Below are 14,718 nucleotides of genomic sequence, written 5' to 3' on the forward strand. Positions count from 1 at the left end.
ACAAGTGTACCTCAGAGATATTGCAGGTTTTGTTCCAGAACACCACAAGAAAGTGAGTATCCCATAAAGCAAGTCACGTGACCTTCTGGCTTCCCAGTGCATATAAAAGTGAAGTTTAAAGTATCCTATAGTTTTAAGTGTACATTAGCATTATGTCTAAAAAACAATGTACATATCTTAAGTTTAAAATACTTAATTGCTAAAAAGTGCTAGCCATCATCTGAGCCTTCAGTGAGTCTTAATCTTTTTGTTGTTGGAGGATTTGCCTCGATGTTGGTATGGCTGCTGACTGATCAGAGTGGTGGTTGCTGAAGACTGGAGTGGCTGTGGCAATTAAATAAAACATTAATGAAGTTTGCTGCATCAATTGACTCTTCCTTTCGGAATGATTTCTCTGTAGCATGTGATGTTATTTGATAGCATTTTACCTACAATAGAGGTAGGAAGTTATATCATCTACATCTGTTTAGTGTGGCCACCTTCATTAATTACTTAGGTATATCTTCTGGATAACTTGCTGCAGCTTCTTCATCAGTATTTGCTGCTTTACCTTGCACTTTTATGTTATGGAGACAGCTATTTTCCCTTAACCCTCATGAACCAATCTCTGCTACCTTCAAACTTTTCTTCTGCAGCTTCCTAATAAATCTCAGCCTTTGTAGAATTGAAAAGAGGGCCTTTGTCTGGATTAGGCTTTGGTTTAAAGAAATGTTGGGTTGTTTGGATCTTCCATCCAGACTAAAACTTTCTACATATCAGCAGTGAAGCTGTTTTTCTTTCTTACCATTCATGTGTTCACTGGAGAAGCACCTTTTAATTTGCTTCAAGAACTTTTCCTTTGCATTCACAACTTGACTGTTTGGCACACAAGGCCTGGCTTTTGATCTATCTCAGCTTTCAGCTTTTCTAGCTTTTGATTTAAAGTAAGAGACATGGGACTCTTCCATTTACTTGAGCACTTAGAAGTCATTAGGGTTATTCAGTGGCCTAATTTCAATACAGTTGTGTCTCAGAGAATAGCAAGGCCCAAGGAGACAGGGAGAGATGGGAACCAGCCAGTCAGTGGAGCAGTCAGAACACATACAACATTTATCGATTACGTTCTCATTTTATATGAGTGTGGGTTAATGGTGCCCCAAAACAATTACAATGGTAACATCAGAAATCAATAATCACCAAACACTATAGCAAACAATAATAATGAAGTTTGAAATATTATAATTACCAAAACATGATACAGCGATATAAAGTGAGCAAATGCTATTGGAAAAATGGTGCCAGTAGACGTGCTCCATGCAGAATTGCCACAAAACTTCAATTTGTAAAGCAAAGCACTATAAAATGAGGTCTTCCTGTATTTAGGTGTATGTAACCCAGACTTTGTGTTATTGTGAAAGGAGCATGAGATTTTGGTCCAGAGAGCCTTAGCTTTGCATTAACAATTGGAATGCTTTGGGCAGAATACATCTCTCCTCAGAGCCTAAATTTTCTCATTTGCAAAATAAAGGTAAGGTACTCCTTGCCTTACAGGATTTTAAGAAGCATAAATAAATGCTTTGCATACTATAAAATGTTATATGTAAGAAGGATGTTCTCTTTGTAACAATATATTTAGTAAAGGTACCTGAGCACTCTAGGCTGCAGTTGGGTTTCCATAAGATTTGAAGTAGGATTTCCCTGGTGGTAAAGTGGATAATAATCCACCAGCCAACGCAGGGGCTGTTGTTCCGTCGCTGAGTCGTATCTGACACTGTGACCTCATGGACTGCAGCACGCCAGGCTTCTTGTCCTTTACCATCTCCTGGAATTTGTTCAAACTCATGTCCGTTGAATCAGTGATGCCATCCTCTGTCGTCACCTTCTCCTCCTGCTGCCTTCAATCTTTCCCAGCATCACGGTCTTTTCCAATGAGTCGGCTCTTTGCATCAGGTGGCCAAAGTGTTAGAGCTTCAGCATCACTCCTTCCAATAAGTATTCTGAGTTGATTTCACAGGTTCAATCCCTGATCTGGGAAGGTCCCACATGCTGTGGAGCAACTAAAGCCTGTGCTCCACAACTACTGAGCCTGAGCTCTAGGGCCCACGAGCTGCAGCTACGGAAGCCTGTGCACCTAGAGCTGGTGCTCCACAACAAGAGAAGCCACCACAGCGAGAGATCTGTACTCCGCGATGAAGAGTGACCCCTGCTCCAGCAACTAAAGAAAGTCTGTGCGCAGCAGTGAAGACCCAGTGCAACCAAAAATAAGCAAGTACTTTTAAAAAAAGATTTGAAGTAAATTTACCACTTATTAAGTAAATTCTGTCAGGTGAATTTCTGCTAAGTCAGGATATGTCTTACAAAAGTGTGTGTGTGTGTGTGTGTGTGTGTGTGTGTGTGTCTGTGTGTTGAGACTTGATGAATGTATCAGCATATTCACCAACCACAGATGGCTGTTCTCAGGACTGAAATCCTGAGAACCTTGACTTTCCAGAGCCTGCAAGACTTCGTTGTGTTCCGCTAGGGTGGAAAATAGTCATCAGTGGTCCAGTCAGAGAAGAACACTATGCATTAAGAGAATCCAATCCGCAGGAAGATTTAGAGAGTATTGAAATGCAATTCTTGGCCTACCACAGATATCTTGTCTAAAATCCCAGGGTAAACACTGAAGGCGTCACCTGTTATTCACTGTCAATGCCTAAAGTTATAAATAGGTCTATAGCTCATCTGTCTCCTTTTAGAAGAGAAGGGTCAAATTACAGGGGCAAAGCAAAATAATAAAATGAATGTCAGCGTGTTTTACAGTGTCCGTCAGTCATCCCTCCAGTGTCGCGTCTCTTCCTTTTCACTGTGCTAGAATACAGGATCCCAGCACAATGCCTCTGTTGAAACTTCCAGGTAGGTGTGCAAAAGTGTTTGGAGAGTTCAATTCTTTTGATATGCAATTGTTCCTTTAACTATCATTTCAGGTCTGGGAATCCTTTATTTGGGGTTCATAGTATTTTTAATTAATACACTTCAGGAAGAGACAAGGCAGGGTTTTCAAAGGGTTTCTGGTTTTTAGTTTTAGGAGGGAGGTAATCTTCTAAAACTGTATCATGCAGTAGCATCCTTGATGATCCTGGTAGAAAACTATGTAAGATATTTATTATCTACTCTGTTAGTCTAAACAAAACCTGTGCTGCCACACTTCTGAGAAGGGTCATAAATAATGTCTTTAGCAATAGTATTAGCTGAAAATCATGAGAATAACAGCAGTTTTAACCCAATCTGTATATTCTGATGGTTCACAATCCAGGTTTACACACAGAATAATTTTCAAAATAATAATAAAAGTCTTTTTCATTATAAAAGTAATACACGATTCATGTGAAATAAAAGAAATTTCACTGAAAAATAAAAGTGATAACCACTCATTTAGAGAAATTGGGAAATCTAGAAAAGGAGTAATTTTTTAAAAACCCACAATCCCCATCATCTAAAGATAACACTTTTAACATGTTAGTGTTTTTCTTTCAAACTATATTCTTTGCAAGTGTAAAGAATTAAAAAGCACACTCACAGTTGAGATTATATTATACATGTGACTTTGTATCCTGTCCTTTTGGCTTCACATGATAACTTAATCATTTATCATGGAAGTCTAAACATCATTTTAAATGGTTCTATAATATTTCCAATTTTCTTAACCAATCCCTAGGTTCTTTATGATTTTTTAAGTATAAATATGCTCTGACAATAATATTTGTACCTAAGTTTTTTCCACACTAAGGATTATTTCAGTAGAATAGATTCTCAGAAATAGCTGCTTGGTAGGTGTTACTTAATTGTTTACCAAATTATCTATTTTCATTTACTTGCTACAAGCATTGTATAAGATTTTCCATCCCTCTTGATCATGTTTTTAAAAATCACATTTTACAAAGAGGACTTCTTTAAAATTATAAACATAAATTTAAAGAGAGAAGTTAGAAAGGAAAAGAAAATGAAGAAGTATATGATGACTACATCCCCAGGGTTTTCTAATGGCAGCAAGTTGTAGAAAAACGGAAGAATGAGCTCTAATAACACATCCCACCACCCCCCTTCCTTGTAACAACCTACCTATTTCTATTCCAAAGCACTGATTAGCAGCCATGATTTCTGAAAGTTGTTCACATATTTTATCTTGTTCTATTTTACTTCATACAGCTGAAGGAAAACGTGAGTATTGGGGCTGTTTTCCCTGCCATTTGCCAAAGTATCAATATTTTAAGGATACTATTCTTTAATTCAGAAATATGGATATTTTTCAGCAGTGTTTATTAATGATATCATTGAAAGCCAACAAACATTTATAATGACCATAGATCTTCCAAAGCGTAGCAAATGAACTCATGGATTTTCCTGACTCAAAAAAAAAAAAAACCTACATTTTTGAAAAAGACACTTAGACATTAGCTAAGGGGATTTACTGAGTCCTGCCTGAGTAAACCCTCTCATGGTGAATTTTTGTGATTAGATAACATAAAATCCCATTTTTAAAATAAAATTGTAACTTTTTATGTATGCTACCTTCCATCTCAAATCAGACTTGTCCTTTGACTGACTAATAGTACTCATGATGCCTCTGAGTTCCTCTGAGATGTGATGTGGCAGATGAGAGGCCTACGACCCATCTTTCCTACATATTAATAAAGCACTGCTGAGAAATAAGCATGTTTTTCTGGACCTGTTGGGTGAAAAAGCAAGCATGATATTCCTTTTCTCAAGAGTCTTGCACTTCCCATGTTAATAATAATAATCCTCGACTTCTGGATAGTACTATGTAGTTTCTTGTTTAATCTTTATTAAACAAGTCTCTGAAGTTGACATTATTATTATTAACATTCCTCTTTTATGATGATGAGCATTGAGGTTCCTAGTGATGGTATGATTTGCCCAAGGCCACCCAGCTGTCACAGACACTTTCCCCACTTGTAGCCTAGGGTCCCTTCTGCTTCACCACTCTTCTTGTTTAGCTCCTCTCATCTATACTCTATCTAAATGTGGATGTCCTAACCTCAAGACATTGCCACTCAGATGTTCCATTATCTCAAACATGCTCAACAAAGAACTCCACGATTATCTATACAAACCCAAGGGAGCCCATAAATTAGGTTGTCACCCAATCTTATCTACTCACCTTTTGAAATATCAGTTTCACCTTTTTCTTTCTCTAATCACCACCACTCCCTAAAGTATTTTTGGAGGGCAGAGCTCTTGAATTAGGAATCAGATTTCAGCTGTGTTACATGAAGGTAAAACAATTGGTTGATTTAGTGGAAGGAAATATCAATCATATAATTTTTGGTGTTAATGTAAGCTACTTGTTGAGAGTAGAGTTTCTACTTTTCGACTGTCTATAGTGACTTAGGGAGATACAACCTTAGTAAAAACCAGTGTTTAAAGACATGAAACTAATAGACGTGTGCGGTCCCAAATAATGGATGCTTGTTTTGGAAGAGCCAAGTCTCGAGCAAGTAGGATTTGGTCCTTGGGGCTCTGTTGCCATACTGTACTTCCTGAGGCCTCCAACAGCTCTGCCACTGACCCATCATGACAAATCAGTTGCACACTCATCTTCATCCTCCTCCTCCTCATCATCATAGCCAACTGGCCTATTTCCATTTGCTCTCCATGGTGCATGAAGAAGTCTCTTCTGACTTCTGCTTGTCATTCATCCTTGAGGTGCATGTGCTTGCCTGTGACGCTGTGGGAGGAATGATACTATTTCTGGGGAACAGTTGGCTGTGGGATGGGGAGGCATTCTCAGGCCATCAAATGCATCTACTTAGTGTTTTGTTTGTTCCTTCGTGGATCATGGCGCTTGCCAAAACAGTAGGCATAGCATCCAATGATGCTTTTTAGTTTCAGGAAGTGCTTGAGTTTAATGAGACAAATAGATGCATGAAGTTCAGCCAACATAGTGGGCTTCTCCGTTACCCTGCTGTGACGAGCCAGGTTTGAAAACTGGCTGACCTGACTGTTAAGAGTTGGTGAAGTTATGAGTCAATCACTATCATTTCCAGTGTATGCTTCAGCCTATACTAAGCCATACCATTTATCACTTTCTTAATAACCCAAAGCTAATTCGAAATACTAAATATCTGTCTGATCAATGCTACCAAATCATATCATTCAGTTTAATCTGATGTTTTATTTTCCTTTAAAAAATGCTTTAAAAAAGCAAATTCATAGACATTATCTCACCTGATGTCACAAGAGCCTTGTAAGGTTTGTAGGTAACAGTATTGCCACTTTATAGATAAGGAAACTGAAGCAGAAGAAGGTGTAGTAATTGGTAAGTACAGAACAGTACTTGAATACATTACACTTACCTAAGTTATCATTGAAAATGTGTCATTTTGGAGACTTGTATAGATGTCAATGGGGCAAGAGTGGGGGGATCTATCTTTATGTCTGCAGTTTGCTTTGTTATTACATAAAGAATGTTTTTGTCTGCTACTATTGCTCCAAATATTTAACTATATGCCATTCTCATTATTTGCTCCCTGCTCTTTTCTGAAAATACCAAGAGATTTTTACAAGTATTGGGTTGACTAGAAAGTTCGTTAAGGTTTTCCCTGAGACCTTATTGGGCCACCCCAATATCAGAGGTAATGACTACTCAGATGGAAACAATTGGGTATCTGGAAAATAGAATGGAGCTTAACAGAAAAGCAGATACTTGATGGCCATCACCACCCTATTCAATAAAACTGGTTCTCTTTTCTCCTAAAAGTCTTGGGGTTATTCATTGCCAAGCTAAAGATCATTCTTCCACCCATTGTAATTACAACATGTAAAAGTAAAATTGGCATTCTGAAGATCATTTATTATAGAAGCTACATGTCCACAAGAAATGGGATTCCCAACACTGGGCAGTAAATTTTAGTGACTCCCTCCCCTGACATCACCAAGATGTGAGGATTTGAAAAAAATGAGGTTGTGATATGTGACAGCAACACAATTTCTGTCTTAGGAGGAAGAAAGGCTCTAAAGTACACATTTATTTATCAAAACTACTGATATCACTGGCTCTCTTTAGTAAGAAAACACCAAAGATCAACAACCCTACCACATCTTCATTTTACTTGTTTATTTGTCCATGCCCTGCAGCATGCAAATCTTAGTGGCTCGATGAGGGATCAAACCTGTGCCCCCTGCATTGGGAGCCCAGAGTCTTAGCCACTGGACCACCAAGGAAATCCCTCCACATCTTTAAAACCATCAGAAAAACTCTACTAACCTAATGAGAAGGACTATGCTGCAAGGTTACTATGAAATCAAACTTAGTCCCACCAGAAACAGGTGATCTTAGGTGCTAATCATATAAGAGCCCAATCCCATCTTTCAGTTCAGTTCAGCCACTCAGTCATGTCCGACTCTTTGCGACCCCATGAACTGCAGCACGCCAGGCCTCCCTGTCCATCACCAACTCCCGGAGTTCACTCAAACTCATGTGCATCAAGTTGGTGATGCCATCCAGCCATCTCATCCTCTGTCGTCCCCTTCTTCTCCTGCCCTCTATCCCTCCCAGCATCAGAGTCTTTTCCAATGAGTCAACTCTTCTCATGAGGTTGCCAAAGTACTGGAGTTTCAGCTTTTAGCATCATTCCTTCCAAAGAAATCCCAGGGCTGATCTCCTTTAGAATGGACTTGTTGGATCTCCTTGCAGTCCAAGGGACTCTCAAGAGTCTTCTCCAACACCACAGTTCAAAAGCATCAATTCTTCGGCGCTCAGCCTTCACAGTCCAACTCTCACATCCATACATGACCACTGGAAAAACCATAGCCTTGACTAGACGGACCTTTGTTGGCAAAGTAATGTCTCTGCTTTTCAATATACTATCTAGGTTGGTCATAACTTTCCTTCCAAGGAGTAAGCATCTTTTAATTTCATGGCTGCAATTCCATCTTTAAGATTCTCCTAAAGTGTGCTGTGGGCTTCCCTGGTGGCTCAGACAGTAAAGAATCTGCCTGCAATGCAGGAGATCCAGATTCAATCCCTGGGTCAGGAAGATCCCCTGAAGTAGGAAATGGCAACCCACTCCAGTATTCTTGCCTGGGAAATCCCATGGACAGAGGAGCCTGGCAGGGTATAGTCCATGGAGTCACAAAGAGTCAGACATGACTGAACGACTAATACTTTCAAAGTGTGCTGTAAGAATTTGACTTGTGATTCTAAGAATGAATTTCCTAACTACCCACACAGAAACCCACTAAAGAGAAAATAGGCATTAAGCTCCATGAAGTTTCTGGCACACTTGTCAGAGAGCAGGGCAGACATGTCTCCAGGGCAGTCCTTACATGTGCCTTACATGTAGCAGAAACTGTTAGATGAGTTCTGAGAAAGTGCTTGAAGACTAACACATGAAAACTTCTTCTAGCTATTGATGATGCAATGCGTAGCTTTGCTGAAAAAGTGTTTGCCTCTGAAGTCAAAGATGAGGGAGGCCGTCACGAGATTTCCCCCTTTGATGTGGATGATATCTGTCCAATTTCTCAACATGAGATGTTTGCTCACATGTTCCACCTGGAGGCTCAGTCCACCCCTACAGAAACCAGGAGGTAAGTGGTGTAAGGGGAATGCTTCGCACATTGGGACACGAGGAAGGGGAAGTGTCAGGACCAATGGTTCACTCTGAACGAAGATTCAACTTGGAGGAAAACTCTGCCAGAACTAAAAATCCCCCCGTCCACCCAGACACACACACACATACACACACACACACTATACCCTAGGGCAAAGTGACAAAGACTAAAAAAGAAGAAAACAATGGCCTTCCTACCTTCATCCTCATCTGCCTTTAGTTGAAGCCTCCCTATCCACCCAAGCCCTATCCAGGTGGCTCAGTAGTAAAGAATCTGCCTGCGAATACAGGAGAAATAAGAGACCTGGGTTTGATGCCTGAGTTGGGAAGATCCCCTGGAGGAGGAAATGGCAACCCACCCCAGTATTCTTGCCTGGAAAATTTCATGGACAGAGGAGCTTGGTGGTCTACAGTCCATGGGGCCGCAAAGAGTTGGATACGACTGATCACACACACATCCACCCAAGCAAGAGGAAATGATCTACCATGTGATTATTGTGGTTATTCCAAAGCAAAGTGGGTGATGGATGCTGTCCACACATTCAATTTCCACACTATCAGTGTAGAAACTGGAACTCAAGAGCCTCATCTTCAGACTCTGTTCTTAGTCGACCTTACTGCTGTGCTTCCTGACAGGAATCCTTCCCTCCGGCCAGTCTAACCTCCTCCAGGCCTCAGGGATACAGCCCTCTATTTTCGCCCTCATGTCCTACCCATCCTATGCTTGCGACTCATAGTTACTGCCTTCCCTGAACAGATCCCTCTCCGCAAACTCTATTTTCCCTTATTTGAATCGCTCTAGTACTCACTACCTGTTGCTGTGTGCCGCAGTTTAGTCTTCAAACCTATTACTGACCACTTACTTGGAACTCCCTCCTCATAGTACTCCCCTCACTACCCCACTCCCCGCTCCCAGCCAGCTTCACTGGGAAAGATTGTTCTGCTGTCCTTCCCTTCATTGTGTGTCTTTAAGGAAAGAACAGGCTTCCCTGGTGGCTCAGCTGGTAAAGAATCCACCTGCAATGCAGGAGACCTGGGTTCTATCCCTGGGTTGGGAAGATCCCCTGGAGAAGGGAAAGGCTACCCACGCCAGTATTCTGGCCTGGAGAATTCCATGGACTGTATAGTCCATGGGGTTGCAAAGAGTCGGACACGACTGGGCGACTTTCATTGTCACTCTCAAGGAAAGAACAGTAATCCACCTCCTTTAGTATCCCCTGTAGGACCTAACACAGAGTATGTATCAAAGTAGAAACTTAATGCAGACATGTTGATTTGAGGAAGTAACATTAATTAAGCAACTTATAAGTTCCAGGTATTATGCTAAGCATTTTCTAGACATTAAATCTCACAGAATTCTTATATAGTAGACATTAATACACCATTTTTTTAGATAGACAAGTTCACAGAATTTAAGGGACATGCACAAAATGGCACAGGTACTAAGTGACACGGCCTGTGCTTATGCAACACCCAGACTGGCTGTTCTGCTGGGAGTGGGCAACACCCAGACTGGCTGTTCTGCACTGTGCAGAACAGTGTCTTGCTGGGAGTCTTCTGGTATATCCCCTAAGGCCCACTATTCCCAGGTATTCAGGAAAAGAGGAAGACTTAGGTGACACCCCCTTCCATTTGGTTAGATCCTGTTCCTGACTCCCACCCTACATTGAATTTTCACTGTTCGTCCTCAAAATTGTTTCAAAATAATAAAACATCAAATTTATCACTATGAAACTCCCAATGAAGATAAAGTGAAATGTTTTTATTTTTCAATTTCAAACTCAGGAAAAGGCGCTTCTTCGGACGGAAGACTATTAGTTTGTCCGTTCCACAAACTGAAACATCGTCCACCAAACTGTCCCTCATCGATGAGTACATTTCTTCGTCTCCCACCTACCAGACTGTGCCTGATTTTCAGAGAGTGCAGATCACTGGCGATTATGCCTCTGGGGTGAGTTGCTTCTTGCCTCCCAGATGTAGCTGCTGGGAGATACTCAGCTTGATTGTCTCAGCTTCTTTTCTTCCTCCCCTCCCTTTTGAAGGTGTCAGCTCACTTGCCCTTTGTTATACTTCATTATCTCATTTCAATAGCAATATGCTATGAATTCGGGAAATATTTTATTTTACTTATTTTTGGATGTGCTGGGTCTTCTTTGCTTTGCACAGCTTTTCTCTAGTTGTAGCAAGCAGGAGCTACTCTTCGTAGCTGTGAGCAGGCTTATCCCTGTAGCTTCTCTTGTTGCGGAGCACAGTCTCTAGGCACTAGGGCTTCAATAGGTGCAGCACACGGGCTCAGTCGTTGCAGTTCTTTGGCTTAGATGCTCTGCGGCGTGTAGAATCTTCCCATATCAGGGATTGAACCCGTGTTCCCTGCATTGGCAAGTGGATTCTTATCCACTGTGCCATCAGGGAAGTCCAGAAAATTTTATTGAAGTATTGCTGATTCACAATGTTGTGTTAATTGCTGCTGTATAGCAAAGTGATTCATATATATATATATGAATATACTTACGAATATATATTTTTCCATTATGGTTTATCACAGGTTATTGAATATAGTTCCCTATGTTATACAGTAGGATCTTGTTTACAACATGCTATGACATATTTCTATTTTGCTTTGATCATCTCACATAATTTCTCTTTATCTCATTTGCTTGCCCATGAGAATATGCAGTAGAATGTGGCTGCATATTGTGTGTTACAGAACATGTGTTACAGAAAATAGTGGACAAATTTTGGCAAAAGAACCAAAGAGAGTAGCTACTGATCTAGTCTCACTGAGGTATCATAAAGCAAGACAGGGAGCCTCAGGAAGGCATGGAGGCTCTTGGTGGAAACATGTACCCAGAGCAGACCTAGGATGGATAGAAGGGCTGCAGGTAGCATAAACCAATCAAAGAAAACAGCTCAGGAGAAAGAGAGGGAGAAGAGGAAAGAAGCGTGGAGAGACTGAGAAAAGAAGATGAGAGAGGGGTTAGAACATTCTCATGGGGTTACTGTTCTTCGACCAACTGTCCTCTCCAATTTCATTGCAGATGCTTACACAGTAGATTACTACTTGGAACAGATACTAGTATGCCACAGAGATAGTAAACTCATGTTACAAACAACTTGATCTGCCTGTCCTGTCCAGAACAGTTGTTCAGTTAATAAATCTTTGCCACATGAGCTTGCAGAATCAGCATCATATTGGTGAAACTTCTGTTTAGCCATCAGTCTATGCTCCAAATATAGTTTTAATGACCAGTCCTAAGCCCTCTTATCATGTAACGGATCCACTTAATGTCAGTCCCAAGATATTTAAAAGTGACAGAGCAATCTGAGACAACCTAAAGGGGTGGGGTGGGGTGGGAGGGGAGTTTAAGAGGGAGGAGATATATATATACCTATGGCTGATTCATGTTCATGGCAGAAACCAACACAACATTGTAGAACAGTTATTCTCCAATTAAAAATAAACCAAAAAAGTGACAGAGCAATGAAATGGACACTGTTTTTATTTGTTTTCTGTGTGGTAACATGTGTGCTCTACAAGTGGCAGAAATTTTAGATGCTAGATAATTGAAATGAAATGTTTAATAGCAATTTGGAAGAGTCCAAAGTTCCATAAAACCACCAATATTAAGAGACAAACTTGATCCCTATGTGCTTGGTGGAAATGAAAACAGGAATGAAAAGAAAGAAGATGAGAAAAAGGACAAGGTTCACAGAAGGTGGGGAGTAGCTTCTCCTCCTATAAAAGCTGGAAGGCACCTGAAACCTCGGCCTAGAGTTTTTAAAGAACCAAGTATGTGGCTACACCTGTTGGCTGGAGGTGGCTAAGCTGTTGAGCTGCACTTCACCTGGTCATGGTCTGTACCTGACCATAGTCTTCACCTTCATAACTGAACAGAGAGGTAAAGGGGGGAATTAGGGTTCCCAAGGCCTCTCATCCCAGATAAACAACAATTCAATGTTATCAGTCCTTATTGCACACCTCCTCTGTGCCAGGCACTGTGCGCTAAGTGCTGAGGATGCGAAGGTGAATAAGAGCCAGCTCTTGTCCTCAAGGAGCTGATAGGTAGCCTGTTAGATGGCAAAGAAACAAACATGCCCTTGGAAGCAGATTCCCTTAGACCTAGTACCCCTGTCAGAATCTCTTGGCTAAGGTCAGCAGGTCTTTAAAAAGAATTCACCTGTTTAGGATCAATAGCTGGACCTCAAACCATCAGGGGCAACCTTATGTTGGGGTTGGTCCCAGAAAGTCGTCAGGTTCTCATGATGAGCATGTAATGATTTCAAATTACAACTTCTTGGGCATGCCAGGCCTGGCTGGGAGTCAGGTATGGGGCAAGAGAAATAGACCAGTTTAGGAAATTTGCTGCAGTTCTAAGAAATTTTTACTCTAGAATCTTTCTATTTGTAATTCCAGATTAAATTCTCTTTGAAACCATCCCAAAGAATGAGTTCTTACAGGATGATGCTCTGTCTCTAGCTACAGAAGGCAGTGTGTGCATGGCAGGGTTTGAAGGCCATGTGACACCTTATTCCTCCCCCAGTATTTCCCACACTGACCAGCAAGTGATTTGAGTTCTCAAGTTTGACCAACTTTGTCTTTCAATTGAGGTACTATCTTCAGAAATGCATACTTAAAATGTTTGTCACCGGGAAGAAGTATTTTCCATGTTAGAATGGGTTCTTTTCATCATATTTGTTGGATGATTGCTTGTATCTAACAAAAACCAAAAACAAACACAGGACTTCAAGGAAAGACTCATAGGACAGATATGTCTTGGTAGAAATAGAAGAGCTAGAAGAACTTCTGAACCTGCTCCTGGAGGGAGACCCAGGGTCCAAGTCAAGTGAGAAGCAGCTGGGTGGGCAGGGGAGGCTCAGCAGGGCCAGCTCACCAGGAGAGCTGGAAGATGCCAAAGACAAGCTTTACCCACTTCTGCAATTTTTATAGGTGCTACTCTGAAATTTTCTTGGTAGGTTACAGTTGAAGATTTTGAAATGGTTTGCAAAGGTCTTTATCGGGCATTGTGTATACGGGAGAAGTATATGCAGAAGTCATTTCAGAGGTTTCCAAAAACCCCTTCCAAGTACCTGAGGAACATTGATGGTGAGGCTTGGGTAGAAAAAGAGAACTTCTATCCAGGTAAGTAATTTTCTTATATAATTTCTGGAATATAGTTTGAGGTTTAACTTGTTATTGTTCAGTCGCTCAGTCATGTCCAACTCTGTGACCCCATGGACTGTAGCCCACCAGGCTCTTTTGTCCATGGGATTTCCCAGGCAAGAATATTGGAATGGGTTGCTCTTTCCTTCTTCAGGAGATCTTCCTGGATCAGGAATCAAACCCAAGTCTCTTGCATTGGCAAGCAGATTCTTCACCACCAAGCCACCAGGAAAGCCCTTAGGTTTAACTGCTGCTGCTGCTGCTAAGTCGCTTCAGTCGTGTCCGACTCTGTGTGACCCCATAGACGGTAGCCCACCAGGCTTCCCCGTCCCTGGGATTCTCCAGGCAAGAACACTGGAGTGGGTTGCCATTTCCTTCTCCAATGCATAAAAGTGAAAAGTGAAAGTGAAGTCACTCAGTTGTGTCCGACTCTAGCGACCCCATGGACTGCAGCCTACCGGGCTCCTCCATCCATGGGATTTTCTAGGCAAAAGTACTGGAGTGGGGTGCCATTGCCTTCTCCGTAGGTTTAACTACTAATGATTAAATATGCTCCCATGGTTTTAAGTCTAAACCATAAGTTCATGGTTTATAAACTTAAGGTTATAAGTATAAACAGTTTGAAGTATCATAGTCATCTTCAGCTCCATCCTCTCTTCTGCCCCAAAATGCCCAATTATCTGATTCAGTCTGTATAATATCTCTCAGAAACTCCTCTTTTCACCATTCCCCAAGCCTAAATTTAGGCCCATATTTCTCTTTGTCTGGATCATTGCAGTGGCTTCCTAATTACTCTGTTAAATGCTAATCTTGTTCTCTCTCAGTTCATCCTCATTTTGGTACCAGTTACTATAACACAAATCTGAGCACATCCTTCTCCTGACAAAAGTCTTTAATGCCTCCCCCAACAAAGTTAAGTCCAGTCTTTAGACTGGCATTCAAGGCCTACCACCACATCTGGCTTTC

The 14,718-nt window shown here is 41.2% G+C and overlaps 1 protein-coding gene across 3 annotated transcripts in view; it reads left to right on the forward strand.

Moving 5' to 3' along the window:
• Positions 1-2,747: 2,747 nt before the first annotated feature.
• Positions 2,748-14,718, forward strand: part of AMPD1 (adenosine monophosphate deaminase 1) — a 22,593-nt gene continuing 10,622 nt past the window's right edge. Inside the window, exons 1-6 of one of the 3 annotated variants that reach the window (XM_010830759.1) lie at positions 2,795-2,874; positions 4,168-4,179; positions 6,185-6,298; positions 8,388-8,568; positions 10,377-10,542; positions 13,566-13,731. In XM_010830759.1, the coding sequence (XP_010829061.1) occupies positions 8,402-8,568; positions 10,377-10,542; positions 13,566-13,731 (499 nt within the window). In that variant the 5' untranslated portion in view covers positions 2,795-2,874; positions 4,168-4,179; positions 6,185-6,298; positions 8,388-8,401. Of the gene's footprint in view, positions 2,875-4,167; positions 4,180-6,184; positions 6,299-8,387; positions 8,569-10,376; positions 10,543-13,565; positions 13,732-14,718 lie in introns of all 3 variants that reach the window. The other 2 variants (XM_010830757.1, XM_010830758.1) reach the window with 2 other exon arrangements.

The sequence above is a fragment of the Bison bison genome, unplaced genomic scaffold (assembly GCF_000754665.1).
Source record: "Bison bison bison isolate TAMUID 2011002044 unplaced genomic scaffold, Bison_UMD1.0 scf7180017864519, whole genome shotgun sequence".
In the NCBI taxonomy this organism is placed as follows: domain Eukaryota; kingdom Metazoa; phylum Chordata; class Mammalia; order Artiodactyla; family Bovidae; genus Bison; species Bison bison.